The sequence below is a fragment of the Megalopta genalis genome, chromosome 3, assembly GCF_051020955.1.
Source record: "Megalopta genalis isolate 19385.01 chromosome 3, iyMegGena1_principal, whole genome shotgun sequence".
Lineage (NCBI taxonomy): Eukaryota > Metazoa > Arthropoda > Insecta > Hymenoptera > Halictidae > Megalopta > Megalopta genalis.
The window spans coordinates 34,055,897-34,074,768 of NC_135015.1; the positions used below are offsets into that span (position 1 = coordinate 34,055,897).

General features: G+C 43.1%; 1 protein-coding gene across 2 annotated transcripts; it reads left to right on the top strand.

Moving 5' to 3' along the window:
• Positions 1-10,410: 10,410 nt before the first annotated feature.
• Positions 10,411-18,872, top strand: LOC117229580 (E3 ubiquitin-protein ligase MARCHF2). Of its 2 annotated transcripts, none has more exons than XM_076519451.1 (6): positions 10,411-10,779; positions 11,333-11,485; positions 12,009-12,180; positions 13,056-13,230; positions 14,185-14,375; positions 15,161-18,872. In XM_076519451.1, exons 1-6 carry the CDS (start codon positions 10,737-10,739, stop codon positions 15,291-15,293), a joined length of 867 nt encoding a protein of 288 aa, XP_076375566.1. In that variant the 5' UTR covers positions 10,411-10,736; the 3' UTR covers positions 15,294-18,872. The 2 variants fall into 2 exon arrangements, with proteins under 2 accessions (XP_076375566.1, XP_076375565.1); XM_076519450.1 differs by having other exon boundaries at positions 10,413-10,779; positions 15,110-18,872.

Sequence of the window (18,872 nt, forward strand, 5' to 3'; positions counted from 1 at the left end):
GCGGATTTTTATGCAAAATAACAATGATCTTCGTCGATTGCAACGTACATAAGTTAAGCAGAAATTTCTTTCTTTCCTTAATAATTGTAACGAAACGAAAATATAGTACGCTCGCGTCTTCAAATTCTTTTAATATTTTTATTGTTTGAAGTCTCACACATTTTTATTATGGATGCATGAAATTCGGGATCTAATGATTATATTCCCGAGAAATGCATATGTAGTAAATTTTCCTTCAGCTTGTAAACAAAAGTGGATAATTTGGGATGAGGCTCGCGGCTCGTTTTTATAGTTTATCCTCTCTTCAAATTGTCCACTTTTGTTTACGAGCTGAAAGAAAATTAGGAAAAATTTACTATATTGATTTAATCGATTCTCTCAGGAACAATACTTTTATTTGTTCGCTCGCTGTCAGAACGACAAGAGAAATTCGGTGAATTATTTCCATCGGTAACTGTATTCTTGATAAATCCGACGCACCGACGGAACATCGTCTAACGTTAGTCACGATTCCAGGAACATCAAAGAGATTTTGGTGACCACGATGGGACACTCTGCCGAGGCTCTGATAGTACAGCTGTTTACGCGGTGAAGGGTCATTCACACTGGATGATCGATGCTGAATGGAGGCCGGTTGGCACTGTTGGCCGAATGGAATCACGTAGGTAAGTATATCGATTATGAATGGGCTTCCAGGCCCATTCAGCTTGAACGTGGCCCAGCCATGGTCTATCCTCGTCTAGATGCCCGTTGTCACTTTCATTCCGCGATGGCCGACGTTAGGCTTCTGTTAGAACCATTCCTCGGACAACCGGCCGCAATCGGCGATTCTCCAGTTACAAACGAATTCTTGGAACCCCCAAATGGATTGCATAACGATTTGCAATATTTACTAGGTACGTATGAGCTATTTGACTGCTTCATATCATAGTGAAACGTGTATATAAGACTGTTTAAAAATATTCTACATATTTCTTACTTGAGATAGAATCTTTGTTTTTTTGATTATGTTAATATTTTTTCTGTTAATTCTTCTCGTGCGAATTTTATGCATTTATGACAAACATGAATAGGTCAAGCTATAAACTTAAAATTATATTAGAAGAATTTAAGGATATTGTAACATCATTCTGTAACTTATTACAATTGTTCAAAGAGAGAAGGTAGTTTTCTCTAATTTCTATCTCTTACAATTAACTTAGATAAGTTTTATTTCGAAAAAGGAACCGTAGTTTATGGATTCCATAATTATTATATTATTATATATATAATTATTATATTATAAATATGGATTCCATCCCTTATGGATGTTATGCGAAATTTTAATGCAAATTATAGAAAATATTTGTGTAGGTCCCTTCAGCTCCTCGGTGCTTATTATAAGCGTCGATTGACATTACGAACCATCAGCTGAATAGCCAAATGATGTTTCCAAAGGCTGCGACCAAAATGGCGGCCAAAAGAGCGATGTCCACTTGCGTCAAGTTCATCTCGAGTTATCGCAAAGTTGTTCTCAAAGGTGTACATTTCCTAACAACGGGATCACATCGGCGACAACCAGAATCGACCGATAAACTGAAGAAAAATGCCGAGATCACGGCGACCATAAATTTGGGAAGGTCGCGACAGCGGTCTAACCGCGAGGCCGTGTTCCTCGAGCAAAAAGTCGGCCACGGGAAGATTAACATCGCGTGTTACGCCACCGAATCACACGCATTTCCCATCTCCCTCGGCGCTCCCCGTGGGGCACAGCCCCGGGAGGAGGCCGCAGATCGCGAACTATTTCCAGCCGGATTTAATTAATCTTGAACCGAAAACGTCCAGCGGAAAATGCCGGAGGGCCGGTCGACTCGCCGCCACCTGGTAGAAATAGCAAGACGTGGAAATGGCTTCTGACGTTTCGCCATGTATACATATAAGAGCCGGCCGGGGTGTCGACGGGGGGGAACAGGATGAAGAAAGAGGAATAAACCGGGCGGAGTTGGCACCTGCCTGCTCGAGGACACTTCCAGCTATCGGGAGAGGGAAGGAGAGGAGAGGAGAGAGAGAGAGAGAGAGAGATGGTGGAGAGAGAGAGAGAGAGAGAGAGGGAAAGAGAGACAGAGGGAAAGAGAGAGAGAGAGAGAGAGAGAGAGAGAGAGAGGGAAAGAGAGACAGAGGGAAAGAGAGAGAGAGAGAGAGAGGGAGAGAGGGAAAGAGAGACAGAGAGAGATATAGAGGGAAAGAGAGACAGAGAGAGAGAGAGAGAGAGAGAGAGAGAGAGAGAGAGAGGGAGGAGAGAGAGCGTACGGTTTAAACACGGAACGCTTCGTTCATCGGCTCCGCTCCCGTATCCTCTTTCATCGAATCTCGCTTTCGACCGCCAACAAGCAATAGGAACGTTCTGGGACGTCAATGAAACGGTTGGGGTCGCTACCGCTGTCTGCGGTTGCCGGCAATGCGTCAAAAACGCATAGAAAATGTGCGATCGCAGAAACTGTTTTATTTTTTTATTTTTGGCGGATTCTTCAGCAAAGTTTGTTTCGTAGTTTCTTAACTGAATTATCATCAGAAATATTTCCGATATGTTTCGTTCTCTGTGTCTCATTCACAAAACAATTCAAACTTTACCTTGTTCAATTATTATGGCAAAAAGAAAGTGTTCGCGATGCTATTCGATGCAACACTCTTGAAGAGATACCTGATCGAATGCAATAAATAATAATTCAGTCAAAAGTAACAGTATCTCATACATCGTTACCAGGAAAAGAGAAAAAACTTACTTTCAAGCATAAGAAATATTAATTCTCTGCCATAATTACGTATTAACTGATAACGGCTTCAAATTACGCGCGATTAAGTGCACATAATATGGTTACAAAACAAGTATAATTTTCTTATTAAAAAATCCATCATTTTTGTGACAACGATAATGCCCCATTCGTGGTAGTTGGGCTAATGTACTTTCAGTAAATTTCTGGGCTAATTTATTTTTCACAAAAATGGACAATTTGCGAAGAGGAGCCTTTTATTTTTTCGATTTCATTTATTCGAGCCTCACGGCTCATTTTTATACCTGCCGATCGTCGACAATTGAACTGTTTATTTTGTGAAAGTGGTGCAAGTCCATCATTCTTTAGTTACAAATAAAAAGGTTACACCGAATTAATCGCTAATCATACGATGTCTCGTTTAAAAAGAAAATGGACCTGCGCCGCTTTCAAAACTAAACGGTCCAATTATAAAATTAGGGAGAACTTACCGCGTTCTATCCGCTTACGGTGCAGCTTAGCTGGAATAATACCGGTATCGAAATCACGCCGGCATAAAAGTCCCCGCCGCGAAGAGACGGGGCCGATTCTGTCCACCGGCCATCGGGTCACCGGAAGTCCGAAAATTGTTCTTCCGAAAAACGGCCGGCCACCGGTCTAATAATAATTCCCCGGGAACTTAATCCAGCCGGACCGGAAACCGATTCCGAAATACACCGGACTGCGGAAACCGTGGCAGCACGATCTCCCGGACCGGGGTCTCTCGTTCATCAGGACCGGTGGAACTGCTCTCCGATGAGATTTCGAGAAACGGCGAACGGCGGTGGTCGCGTAATCGCCGGCGAGATCCCCGCGGTGATTTATCGCGGCCACGCGCCGTTACTTCCTGTTGAAAATTCGCTCGGGCACGCGCCTAATTGGCGTTACGGGGCCTCTCAATGAGAAACAGGTTTTCCCGGCCTCCCCCACCACGGCTCGAGCCGAGACCCCGGCAATTTTGGCTCGGAGCTGGCATGAATGGGCGCCGTTAAAGACGACGCGACGGGGTGAGTTTCTTAAATGGGTCGCACGATCGAGCGCGCTAATGTCTTTCAGGTTGGCCTCCGAAAACCGTCGACCGGTCCCCGGTTGCAGCTCGTCTCTCTTCCGTTTGCTTCACGAATCGCGATCGCTGTTGCACGATCGACGAACGGTGCTACTACGTATTCTCGCCTGAATTTTGAACAGTTCCGGAACGTCGACGGCGCGTTCGATTTTGGCGATTCATGCGTCATTCGCGTTTCATTCGTCTCGTTTCGAACAATCATTTTGACCAATTGACAATTATTTTCGAACGATTGTCGCAATTATTTTGTGACATTGAAACGGTGCACGGTCTTGTTTGTCTTAGCAATTATCCTGTTAAATTGCACGATCCCATTGTTTTCATTTGTAGCTGATATTCTGTGAAATTAGAACAGTGCACGATTCCATTGTTTTTATTTTGAAAATTCTTTTGCCTTTATTTTTAGATAATTGTACTGTAAAATTGGAGTAGGGCATAATTACATTGTCTTTGTTTTTAGAAAATTATGCTGTAAAATTGGAGTAGGGCGTGATTCAATTGTCTTTGTTTTTAGAAAATTGTGCTGTAAAATTAGAATGGGGTGTGATTCCATCGCCTTTATTTTTAGAAAATTGTACTGTAAAATTAGAATAGTGCTTGATCCCATTGTCTTTATTTTTAGAAAATTGTACTGTAATATTAGAATGGGATGTGATTACATCGTCTTTATTTTTAGAAAATTGTACTGTAAAATTAGAATAGTGCTTGATCCCATTGTCTTTATTTTTAGAAAATTGTACTGTAAAATTAGAATGGGGTGTGATTACATCGTCTTTATTTTTAGAAAATTGTACTGTAAAATTAGAATAGTGCTTGATTCCATTGTTTTTGTTTTTAGAAAATTGTGCTGTAAAATTAGAATAGGGAATGATTCCATTGTTTTTGTTTTCAGAAAATTGTACTGTAAAATTAGAATAGTGCATGGTACCATTGAAAATAATTAAAGGAAATAATTTAATTAGTACTTCCATCATGTATCTTTATGTTCTACTTATATTCATTACCTTTATTTAATACTTCTATTACGCGATATTACTTATTATCCTTATCGAGTGCTTTCCTACAGTACAGTAATTTCTGTAAGACTACAATGTAGAGTTCCCTGTAATTTTCAATTTATTCCACAGCTACCGCAAGCATCATGAACGAAATGAAATTATACTGCATCGAAATTTCTCATTAAGATAATAATGTATAACTAGAAGCAACACATGCCGACTCTTCTGTCGAAGAGTAACAGGGAAGTAGCAGTGAATAATTATGTTCAGAAATTTTTAAATATAACTGTGATCGTCGCTATCGCAGCAAGAGATTGCGTTTACGATACTTACGTATGAAAATAATGAAACGAGAGAGCCGGCGAGAACTCAGTTATCTCGAATTGGTATATCAATTAAAACGCGCCGATTTAGAATGTTTGAATTTCCCGGAAAGCGAAGAAGCCAGCAAGCGAATTTACGGTAAATTCTCCCCAATTGTCGCTCGGATTATGCCTAAAAATGGACAATTTGAGAAGAGGAGACACTATTATTCGAGCCTTGCGGCTCGCTTTTATAGTTGTTAACAATCGGTAACTATAAAAACGAGCCGCAATCTGAGCGTCAGTTAGGGAGACATTACTGTATGCGCAAAAGTGGACAATTTGGGAAGGGCATTGCGGTTCGTTTTCATAGTTACCGATTGTTAACAACTACAAAAGCGAGCCGCAATGCTCTTCCCAAATTGTCCACTTTTGCGTATACAGTAATGTCTCCATAACTGACGCTCGGTTTGTCCACAAAAATGGACAATTTGGGAAGAGGAGATACGATTATTCGAGCCTTGCAACTCGTTTTTATAGTTATTGACAATTTATGACTATAAATATGAACCGCAAGGCTCGAATAATCGTATCTCTAAATTGTCCATTTTTGTGGACAATCTGAGCGTGTCAATTAGAGAGACATTACTGTAGTCTGAGCGTCAATTAGGGGGAATTTACTGTATTTCGAAGCGATGATGAATAAATCGGGAAACGTACGGACCTGATTCAAGATAGCGGCAATTAAGTAATGCATCAATATCGAGTGAGGAGAACTGGTTTACAGGGATTGTTTGCGAAAATCCAAGTCGAACGCGATCGAATCCCGCGAGATTTCCGAGTCGATCGTCAACTGAACAGAAGAAGGCAGCATGAACGGGGCAGCCGGGAGCGTAGCGTTTATCCAGCCGTCCAATCCATCAGGGAACTCCAATTACGGGGCAATAAAGGCACGGGAAACGCCAAAGGGAAGGATTGAGTAGCAGCGGTACAGGTGGTTATTTTCATTCAATCACAAACGAGTCCTGATAAGATGTACCGATACGTGGTCGTTACCAGTGAGATGGGCCTCGAGGCGTCACGACCCGAACCTTCCGAGCGATGTACGTTGCTCGAAACAGTCCCGGTATCAGCTCCGGTACCATAAACATTATTAACAAATATACGTCGATCGTACCCCGTAATATTAACGGGTTCAAATCCCGCGTTAACTTTCCTTCCCTATCTCATTAATCGCAGCGAATAGCCGGCAATGTCGAACAGCTTGCCACCAGATATATTCCCTTCGAAATCACGGGAGAAGCTTGTAGTTTTATTATCTCTGCAGCAAAGTAGCAGTTCGCTATAGTTTTGGTTTCTCTGTAAAATCCCGAAGAGTTTGAATCTTTTGTTTCTGAATGCTGGTTTACACCTGAAGGAGGGCTCTGCTTAAACATTTCAATATGTTTATTTGCGTGTTTGCAAAGTATCGGATAATTTATCTTGAAAATTTTCGACAGATCCGCTTTATAGTATGTCGGAAAAAAAATCGCGATCGCAAAATTGACGGCTACATAATAGAGACGTGCGGGAGAGAGAGAGTTCGCATAAACATTTTTATTTTCACAACTATCAGATATTTTGTAACAAAAAAATTCACGTACATTTCTCAAGTATCGGATAATTTATCCGAAAAATTTCAGAAAGATTCGCTGTATAGTTTCTCAGAAAAAAAATGGCGATCGCAAAATCGACGGCTACGAAATAGATACAGATATACTATCTGTGCGGGAGAGAGTTTACATAAACATTTTTAGATCCACTTCTATCGGATACTTTCCAACAACAAAATTCACACACACTTCTCAAGCATCGGACAATTTATCCGAAAAATTGCAGAAAGATCCGCTTTATACTTTTTCGAAAAAAAAAGAATCTCGAACATCGTCTTGGATTCAACCTTCGAAACGAGGCACCCGCTCGAGAAGTATAATTAAATTTCCGGTCCCAATTGACCCCGGCGTCATCGTCCGCCGTCTTTCCTCGCTCGTCTATCGAACAGCCCTTCTCTCCATTAAATTCCAGAGATCCGATCTCGACGAAGCACGCCCGATGTCGTTCATTAAGTCACGATGTCAAAGACATTGATGTCACGCTTTCGTTACGCGTATCGAGTGTTCGTGCAGGCCCGATGTTGCGATACCGGGTAGCAGCTGGATCGAATAGCAACTCGGTAGCGCGAAACGTGTGTGCAACCGTTCGCTCGTACTCGCGGGAAAAATGTCGCGGGACGTGTGTTTCGCGATCTCGATGGACCGAGGCGAGACGTCGAAGCCGCGTGACGAGCCTCCGCCGGGTTGTACGTTTTATTGTCTCCGTGTAGACGCGGCTTAATGCGATCGTTATCGGCGGCCCCGGGACCCGGGCCCAGGGCCCCGCGCGATGCCCGCGATCCATTACGATTCAATGCGACCGGATTGCAAATTTTCCCACAGACGTCATTGGCGCGCGACACGCGTCCTCGTCGCGTCCCGGCTTCCATCAAGTGCGGTCGCGGCTTAATGCGATCGTTATCGGCCGGCCAGGACCGCGTCGGGTTTTCTTAGCGATACATTTTCTCACGGATTTTGCAGACGAATAAACTGCCCGATGGACGACGTAAATTTCTAGGCCCCGGTCGTTGTATTAAAGTCGAACGCGAATTTCCGTGGTCCTTGAACGTAGATACAACACGATTATGGCGGACGTTTTTAGAGGAAATACGGCTTTCGTGTTCTCGATTTTTATGGAGGCTCGGCCGAGCGATATTGGGATGGAAAAATATGCGAAACAGACGTTGAGATCCGTTTTGCAGCTGGCAAAATTTGTACTCGAGATCGCCTTGATTTTTTTTTGGACAACGACTTCGGACGAAACGAATCGACGCGAAGTACTTTTCATTCCGCGAAGGAAAGACGCACCGCATCATCGAAAAAAATCAAGATTTACTCTTTATACGTTTTATACTATTTATAGACTCTTTATAGACTCCTTTGTTATTTATATATTTAATTAATTACAGGGTGTCCCAAAAATGCCTCGCAATCCAAAAGTAGGGGATTCCTGAGGTCATTTGAAGCAACTTTTTCCTTAGCGAAAATGCAATCCGCGGCTTCGTTTACGAGTTATTAGCGAAAAACAATGACCAATCAGAGGCGAGATCATTTGGCGCGAGACGGCCGAGCCAATGAGCGGAACAGGGCTCCGTGCACTCGTTGGCTGGGCCGCCGCGCGCCAGCCGAGTTCGCCTCTTATTGATCAGTGTTTTTCGTTAATAACTCGTAAACGAAGCCTCGGAGAAAATTTTCGCAAAGGAAAAAGTTGCTTCAAATGACCTCAGGAATCTCCCATGTCCGGATTGCGAGACATTTCGGGACACCCTGTATGTATATATATATATATATATATATATATATATATATATATATATATATATAATTTAATGTAATATAATTTAACATATAATTTAATATATAATTTAATATAATATAATTTAATATAATATATTTTTTACAGTTTTATACAGTCGGTTCATGGAAAGACAGTGCATCAAACAAATCGACGACCCACTCATCGATTTGTTTGAAGCATTGTCTTTCGACGAACCGACCGTATAAAACTGTAAAAAAGGCCAGTATCGTTTCCGGCTTGCTGAAACGATTGAACGAGAAAACACGTTTTCGGCAATGTCCAAGGTGTTAATATCAGACGTGGCGCCTATTAAACGCGAAGATCAACAATCTCGATAAATGTTTAACTCACCGTAAATGTTGCATGCACTTTATCGTTCGAAGGAGCCATGAAGCAGTCCGTGCAGCTTAACGAAATTTTTCCCTCTCGCTGGGCTTCTCCCTTCACCCCGGGTAGGGAGATGAATAGATAAAACGGTGATCTACATAGGTGGACGTTCTTCGATCGGAAGCGGATTTGCATAAGCTGCGATTAAAGTGGCGTCCACGGTTCGCGAAAAGATCACCATTTAATGGATCACTTGGAAATTGGATTTCCGCGGAGACGTTAACGATATTGATAATGCCCGGCTATTAGGTATCGGCTACGAGTGTTACGCGCGTCTTATCGTTACAATGTTACGTTGATGGCCGCGTAGAATTACATGCCGCATACTCCACGGTGTTCGACTTATAATGATTTTTAACGAAGGTTTATCTTCTAGGTTTTATCTGCCGGGCTCGAGAAATCGTAATGCCGCCATCTATCTCATCCCTTGCTACAGATGACTACGGCGCGCCGTGATTCGAACGGTTTGCCGCGCGATACGGACGATTATGGTCGTTCGTAAAATCGTTCCGTCCGTTCGGATTACATTCGCGTTAACGACGAAGGCGGACGGAACGATGCAGCTCATTAGGTGCCGAGAAAATGTGAACACCAAAAATTCGTGAGTGACTCGAGGGAAGAGACCTAGGTCGTAGTTTTCATCGTTTAAGGGTCGATTCACATCTACGTGCCAGGCTCGGGCCGTGCTCCGAGTCTGACCAAGGCCGAATCATTCTTATATTTGATTTACATTGGAGCGTTCATATTACGCGTGCCAGGCCGCGTCCGTCACCGTCCAAACGTGCTCACACTCGCAGGCAGGACCAGGCTTGCTTCGCCTGTAATCAAAACAAAGCGAGACGGAACTACGGAATTGGTACGATGTGGACAGAGTGCGCAACCTTTTGTTCCAACGTTGCAGGCAATAAATCCGGGAAAGCATTTCTACTTGACAAAGCATGCAAAAAAAAGGAATCAATGAAGGCTAGATGGTGGATCGACTTCTGATGACCATTTGTGAGTCATAATTCGATAAGATGTTAAATTCTGAAGAAAGTAACAGCTTTTCAGAGAAATTGGTTGGTATTGTTTGGTGAATAACCCTGACATAACTTTGACATAACTTTCAGCATAACTTTGGCATAATTTTGGCATAACTCTGACATATCCCTGACATAACCGTGATATAACTTTGGCATAATTTTGGCATAACTTTGGCATAACTTTGGCATAACCCTGACATAACTTTTGACATAACTTTGACATAACTTTCGGCATAACTTTGGCATAACTTTGGGTGTTTAAATTACAAAAATAAAGATTTCGTGTAGGACGACGTTTTATTGGTTTTCTAACATTTTTAACTTAATATAAAAATAATATTTATATTTTTCATAAAAATCATTATAATCTTACAAAAATGATATCGTGTTTGATCTTATTTTAATCGGGAAACGCTCGCAGCTGCAACTTTTGTCATCTTTCGGATACAGTCGAACGATCATGTTCGGCGGTTTCGTCGAGAGTATCCGATCATCAGCTGAAGGTAGCTTTGCGAATTAAGCGGACACGTCTGGCCCGTGGCCGACGTTCGATTGTCTGTGCCGGCAGAGAATTTCACGGCGCCGAAGATGATACGCTCGATAACGGATTCGCCGGGAACAGATCGACGCACCGTCGGAAATAAAGGAGCAGGGTTTGCGGCCGCGACAGATAACATCGGCGAAAGATTCCAGCTGTTGCCGGCCTGGGTCCACGGTATGATGATCCTGCTGCCGTCCTTTTGATGTCAAACGAGCAGCCCGATGATGATCCCGCGAACGACACAGGTTAGGGATACCGGCACCATCGTCCGTTTTCGACGGCCGCACCCCCGTCAGCGCGCATCGCGAATAAATTACCCGGGGATACCTTCCATTCTAAACTAAACAAACAAACCTTCGCCGTACTTTCGCCATTGTTTCTTTCTTATCCTCCCACACGAAAACATTAAAAAATCTCCACGATTCCTTCTGCACTAAAATTCTATTTTAACACAATATTTTTACGTTTGATCTGATTTTTCCACTTCGTTCGGTTTTCGTTAAATGTTCGATCTTTTCGTGCGTAAAAAGTGGCGACCATAGGCTCTATTTAAATTGTAATTTCTCAGTGGATAGACAAAAACATATTCTCGAACTTCAAGATGTTTGGTATATTTTAAGGCCAGGCAAAAATATGAATAATCTGACATAAAATTCGTGCATCCCCGTATGCACCGTGAGCTGAAACAGTTTATCAGTTCGCACAACGAATTCGCTGAATTGCTTCGCCGAATACCGCTCTATTATACAGCAGCCATTTGAATTTTTAACTTTCATAAAGTATTTGATTCCCTAACAGACCAGCCCGTGGATAAGCCCGGCGTGTCATCGCAAAATGTTAGTGGTCCAGCGTTGCCGGTTCAGAGTCTAACACCGGGTCAGAAACCGTCGAAAGCGAACAAAAGAGAGAACAAGAGGCGGAGCCTGTGCGACCAAAAGATTGACAACGATGGTGCGTCTAGAATTTTGCCATAACAGCAATTTGCTGTTATATTCGATGATTGATCGTCTATCGCTCTAAACAATCGTCTTCAACCATAATTATTAGACTGTAGAATTACTATATATAATTACTATACAGGTTGTCCCAAAAATGTCTCGCAGTCCGAAAGTGGCGGGTTCCTCGGGTCATTCGAAGCAACTTTTTCCTTTACAAACATTTCTTCCGAGGCGCCGTTAACGAGTTATTAACGAGAAACAGTGACCAATGAGAGGCGAGCTCAGCTGGCGCGAGGCGGCCGAGCCAATGAGCGGAACTGGGCTTCGTGCGCTGGTTGGCTGGGCCGCCTCGCGTCAGCCGTACTCGATTCTTATTGGTCACTGTTTTCCGTTAATAACTCGTTAACGGTGCCTCGGAGAACATTTTTGTAAAAGAAGAAGTTGCTTCAAATGATCCGAGGAACCCGCCATTTCCGGATTGCGGGACATTTTTGGGACATCCTGTGACACGCGGTTCGTCGATTTTCATCGATCAGAATCCCGGGTTTCCGGCGACATATGCAGAATATGCCACATGGGCGGGTTTCCCAGAACCGGCAACAGCCGAACAACGAGACCAAGACGAAGCCAAGCTGTCCGTGGAAACGACAGCGAGACATCGACCGCGTCATCCTGCGCGTACCTCGGCCCTTTGATCTCCGCTTGCATGTGAGACTTATCAATATTTATCGGGATCCATCGCGATCGATCGCTCCCGGTGATCCGATTCGATCCGATCCGATTCGAAGCGGCCGAGCGATCTGGGTCACGTCTGGATTAAGACTCCTGTCGCGATTGATCGCGACGTGGAGGATGCTTGACTCCTTTCCGACGATTGACGCTCGGCGATGCGTCGCGCGATTCCCTCGAAACGATTAGGGAGGGGTCGTCGCGCGGGTTAACTATCAATTCTTGAAACGTGCTCTCGAAATCCTTCGTAGAAATCTTCAACCCTTTCGCTACGCGAGCGACGATACACAGCGAACGCATAATTCCATTATGGATGCGATCGAAATCGGGTCGCGACGGTGCGAATAATTATTAACCCTTTGCACTCGAAGCTATTTCAACCGTAAGCCTAAAATAATTTTTCTGACTTAACAGTATTTCCATCTTATACGACAAAGTGCATTTTAATGCACATGAAATTGAGTCTTGCGGTGACTCGTTCAACAGTTACACTTTTTTAACAATTTCCTAAATGTAAACTTCGTTGATATAAAAATTATCTTGGAACATGATACAACAATCTTAGCGGCGCCTCAGTGTCACCACTCGAGTGCAAAGGGTTAAGATCGCGGATCGTTGGGCGACTTGAAAATTGTCGAGGAATGCGATATGCGCGAAAATGCGTCTTTTTTCTTTCGACGATCGCGATCGATCGGAATCTTTTTTGGACGAAAAACGTGCGCTTTCGTTGATTTAATGAAATATCGACGATGCTTGCGCCGTGAATTCCAACGCGTCGATCGATCAATAGTTGGAAGACAGAAGTAGGAGCAGCGGGGCTAATAATGGTGAGACGATTTGATTGGGATCGACAGGTGTCGCGGAACAGTGGCTCTCGTGCACGCGGCGTGCCTCGAAAGATGGCTGACGGAATCGGGTCACACGAGCTGCGAGCTTTGCGGATACAAATACGTGACCAAGAGGGTGCCGCGTCACAACATCATCCGCAGCGTCGCGATATGGTTCAACACCGTAATAGTCACTCGACAAGTAAGAGCTTCATTCGCACTCTGCCAACTGTGATCGACCGCTTTATTCCCTATTCGCGTTCTATTTGCTGATTAATCCACCGCGTTGATCGCTCAGTTTCATTGATAATTGGTCGGTCGTTCGATCACTGAATTTCCATCATAATTGGTCAATCGTTGATCACTCAATTTCAATGATAATTATTTAATCATTGCTTACTACATTTCATTGACAATTAATCATTGATCAACTGAATCAATTGAATGATCAAATCGTTGATCATTCAATTTCATTGTTCACTACATTTTTATTAATGATTATCTAGTCATTGTTCATCCAATTTTATTGATAATAATTCCATTGTTGGTCACTTAATTTCTTTGATAATCTTTGATCGCTCAATTTCCTTGATAATTAGTTTGTTGTAATTAAATCGTTGTTCGGTTCATTTTATTAATAATTATCTAATCGTTGCTCACTCAATTTCATTGATAATTATGCAATTGTTGGTCGCTACATTTCATCGATAATTAGTCAATCGTTGACAATATCAATTTCATTGATAATTATTCAATCGTTGATAATATCAATTTCATTGATAATTAGTAATCGTCGTAATTAAATCGTTGTTCACTCCATTTTATTAATAATTATCTAATCGTTGCTCACCCTATTTCATTGACAATAATTCAATTGTTGGTCACCCTTCCTTAAGAAAGATAATCAGTTTCTTTTCTCGGTTATTCTTCGATTGCTCTTTCCATTAACATTAGAAATTGATCTTCGTTTAGTCTATTCGTCCATTCGTGAAACAAAACAAAAATCAGAACAGAAATCGTTATTTCCTTTAATCCTTTATACTCGGCGCAAATCGTTTCATAAATATTCTGTAAATTCCGACAATTGTTTCGGAAATGTTCAGTGGATGTTGCTGTTTGCTGGAAAGAGGATATATTTCCATGCAATTATTTTTAGATGCTATTGGACATCCTCTATTTAATCGTCACGACGCCGCTCGCTATATTCTCCTGCTACATTTGCGCGCTGGCCCTGAACATGTTGCTGAAGAACGGCATATTCGCGGTGCCCTGGATGATCGTCACCATGCTTCCCACCTGTCTCCTCACTTTGGTGGCGTATTGGGGATGGATCATAACTTTGGGAAGGTATAGACGGCTAAATTAACAACCGTCGCCCGCGCGCGTTCGAAAGTCCAGCCGATCCTTCTTCCTAAAAATTCAACGCGGCCTCTTTAACCCTTTCGGTACGAGCGCGTTGTCCGCCGTGACACTCCCACTGTACGGGGTGCCGCGCCGAAAATGCGCACATGACGCAGGGTCAGTCCACTTTTGTACGAAGATTTTCTTAAGCGTTAAGTAATGACTGTGCATAATCCGTTTCTAAATCTTTCTTTAAATGTTTCCTGTAAACATTCTGTAAAGGGCCTACAGAAATATGGCTTACATGGATGCCAGATGTATTCGGCACTCGTCCATATTGGTCATCAGATGGATGCCGGATATATCCGGCGCTCGTACCGAAAGGGTTAATCCTTCCGAATTGAAAAATATAAATAAAATCATGAAGCATTAAAATATCGAAACATCGAGATCACGGTACACGAAAACATTAAAATACCAAAGCACTGGAATAGTCGATAATGATGCATCGAAGTGCAGTAAATTCTCCCTAATTGACGCTCGGATTGCACACAAAAATGGGCGATTTGGGAAGAGGAGACACGATTATTCGGGCCTTGCGGCTCGTTTTTATAGTCGCCGACAAAATCGGTAACTATAATAATCGATCACTAATCCTCTCTCCTCTTCTCAAATTGTCCATTCTTTATGCGCAATCTAAGCGTCGATTATGGAGAATTCAACGATTAAAAAATGCGTAGATTACACGGGCGTCGATGGCGTCGTTACTGGCGCAACAATTTCGTGATTAGGTTGGTGCCGAACAACGGCATCGCAGCTGAAACGATACCGGAAGTGAGCACGTCGGATTTCGAGACGAGCTGGCCCGAGGACGAAACCGAAGAAGCAACGGAGGCTTCCGACGCGCCGAACGAATCGATCTGAGGAGATCCTGTTGCCCCGAGATCCCGCCGCGGACGATTGTAACGGCTCGTAATTGGATTTCATTAAACTGTGGCTTTAATCGAAGCCGATTACCGGCCGGCGACGGCGATTAATCGCGGCGTCGATCATAAATTCGCCGGCCGCTTCCGGATGCCACTCGTTTCACGCAATAAATCGAAAATTAGCTCGTGAACATCGAACGTTGCGATCTCGTCGTTTGTTTCGGCGCGCCGCGTCTTCCGCCGTTAATTAATAATATATAGCTTGTTTGCTTAGCCCGTGGAAATAACGATCGACAGCGATTCAATCGAACAGTAATTCGAGTTGAAGATTCTCGAACCGAATAACGTTCAGATATTCGAACGCAGCTCCACTAAATATCGATTCAATAAAAAAAAGAAAAAGAAAGAAGAAAAAACCGATTCTTCTGTCCGATTCGTTTTCCCGAATCAGTTCCTTTCGATCAATTACAATCCGGCCGGTTTTCTTCGAGTTTATTGCGACGTTTAATTAGTGGCCGATTAATTACCGCGCGTATTACTTCGCGACACCTTTTAATCATTATCTTCGCGCGAACTCCACGAATCAGGGCGATACGCGGCCGCGACATTTCGACGTGCGTTTTATCGATCCGTTGGATCTGAAAAAAAAAAGAAAGGATCCAGGCGAGAAGCGGTTGCAATGAAGATCCTTGTAAGCTCGGAACGGAAGACAGAGAGCTTCGGGATGAAAGAAAAACGAATTAACCGGGTAAACCTGCTCCCAGAAGTCGTCCCCGGTGAAAGATCCCGTTAAATTTCACTTTCGAACGATCGAAAGTTGTCGTTGATGATGCGACGGCGTCTAGTCGGCCGCAGAAAACAAAAAAAAAGGAAGGAAGCCTTTACGTTTTATCTGGCATCCGAATCAGCAGACCTCTCGCCTCGCAGATAAATCAACTTCAAAACGTCGCCCGTTCTCGGTTCCCGAACCGCGGGCACCCGGGACCGTCCAATTTTGCCGGCCGAATTCCAACACCCGCCGTGCAATCTCCGACTGTCTCTCCTCGGCGGACATTCCGTCCCTTCGTTTCCCATACTTTTTATTTGACAAGCACAGAGCATAAGGATCGCATACCACCGTCATCGTCGCGGAAGGCTCCGACGATCCGAACGAGGTAACACGCGCGAGACGCGCGCGTGCAACTATCCCCGGGCAACGTCATCCTGCGATATACAGGGTGTTCCGTGATTATTTTTGCACTCGGGACGGGACGATTCCTCAGGTCGTTTCGAGCAACTTTTTCCTTAGCGAAAATGCGATCCGCGGCTTCGTTCGCGAGTTATTAACGAAAAACGCTGGCCAATGAGAGGCGAGCTCGCCTAGCGCTAGGCGGCCGAGCCAATCAGCGGAACTGGGGAACGACCTGGGCGCCGCCTAGCGCCAGCTGCACTCGCCTCTTATTGGTCAGTGGTTTTTCGTTGATAACTCGTGAACGAAGCCGCGGATCGCATTTTCGCTAAGGAAAAAGTTACTTCAAATGGCCCGAGGAATCACCCCAACGTAATTATGGTACACCCTGTATGTATCTCTGCGCGCAGATCTAGATCCAGATTGCTGGTCACGAAATATCCAAGCGCATTCGACGACCGAGGTATCGTTGGGATCTCGTGAGTTGGTATCTCGCGCAGCACGTGGGCGACTCGTTGATTGGATCTAGAGGCGACTGATAAGGCTCGCGTGACGATCCGTCCACCTCCGAACACGTTTCGGAACATTTATATTTTCTGCCAGCCTGGCTGGGATTGCGATCGATTGTCTCTGTTCACGAGGAAAGTCTGAATGTCTTTAAGAAAACTTCGAGAGTTTCGTGAAACAGATTTCTTTGATTTTTCTCGATCTTTTAGGGTGCCGTGACCTTATACGTGATATATTATTATAATAAAAAAGAAGCAATTTTTCTTATTTTTTGGTATTTTATTTGTTGATTTTGTTAGCGGTTTTAATTAGAAGAAAATGATTGTTTCGTTGGTTAAAAAATCAGAATTTGAGAAATAAATTTTAAGGAGCAATATTCTCCTTATTTTCTATATGTTTTTCAGTGTCGGTATAATTAAATGAGAACGATTGTTTATTCGGTTAAAAATTCGGGCTTCGAGAAATAAATTTGAAGGAAATACAAAAATAACGAAGAAATAACATTTTCCTTATTTCCTAGGTTTTCTTCAGTATCGGTGTAATTAAACGCGAACGATCGTTCCATTAGTTTTAAAGTCGAGGCTTTGAAAAGTTTTCAACAAAAAACAAATTCCGCTTAAGATTCAATCTTCTTCCACTGAAAGTAAATTGACGTTGCATACCTCGCAAGCCTCCGCGGATCTTTCGACCGTAGAACTCGCGCAAGTATTCGCGGTGATTGCAAGTTTTTCGTTTCATAAGTGAAGGATGATTATTTTCAGCTTGGCAAAAATAACGTTGACGGGCAGAGATATTAGCATATAATTGCCGGAGAGTTTCCATTAATTCTTCGACAAACGGGAATGAACGGTCGCGGAGCCCTTCATTTGTTTACGTCGACGCGACGCTGGCGGTTTAATTAAACGTCAGACGAGCCGAGCCGAGCCGACCGGCTCCGAATTATTATTGTCATCACGATCCTCGCGCGCCAGACGCGCGATATTATTATCGATTGTCCATTGGACATACAATTGGATTTAACTGTTCGCGGAACAATTAAACGCATCGGTATCGTCGCCGAAATCCGCACGTAAAATGTAACATTCGCAGCGCATCCGTTTGAAGATTTTCATTGCTCTCCACTTTCGTTATTTTACGGCGGCGATTCTGAGGTACGAGTATCGTTTTCTTAACGTTCGAGGACAAATTAGTAATAAAAGAACGGCCGGTAAAGTGACACCAGCGCGATAGTAACGAAACGGGAGGCCGTAAAGTCGTATCACTGTTACCGCGAATATAAAACCGATTTTTCATATTTTTCCCAGGTTGATTTAGCGTTATGCAGTCACGGTTTTCGCCAAAAGTATGCGGTTTTCAGATAACAGCTATAAAAGTACAGGCGATGGAAATCTTATCAGCGCAATTGCCGGTGGTAATACCGTCGGCAGGAATCCCAGCGTTTCGCTTCAACCTCGATATTGTTGGTATTTTCGTGTTTTAGTGTGCAATAACGTCGTGCGGACGGCTCGGAAGCCAATCAACGCGAGTCCATTAAATTCCAAACTGCGATAAACAAGGATGTTGCAAATTGGCTATAAAAATATAACAATGCCGCTAATTATGCGATGCAGAATTACCATAAGATGGCGGAAATTATTACGAGATCGCATAGAAACTGTCGAAACATAGAAAAATCAAATCAAAGGCATTTCAGAGAGACTTTATTACAATTAATCCAATTAATTAATTCGGCCAGATATACATAATTGGCATCTGCTGTTTTATCGACGATTTTTGATATCTATTAAGCCACTGAATCGTGTCAACGAAATTTTTACAAGCTTGTACATATTAATTCAACTGTTATTGTTACTTATCAACGGGTAAATTGATCGATAATAAATCTTCCAAGAGCGAACAGAA

Bases quoted from the DNA above. Each gene is read 5' to 3' on its own strand.
- LOC117229580 (XM_076519450.1), top strand. From the start codon at position 10,737: ATGTCAAACGAGCAGCCCGATGATGATCCCGCGAACGACACAG. The intron at 10,780-11,332 runs GTTAGGGATACC...ATTCCCTAACAG, and splicing joins TGATCCCGCGAACGACACAG to ACCAGCCCGTGGATAAGCCC. The intron at 11,486-12,008 runs GTGCGTCTAGAA...TTCATCGATCAG, and splicing joins CCAAAAGATTGACAACGATG to AATCCCGGGTTTCCGGCGAC.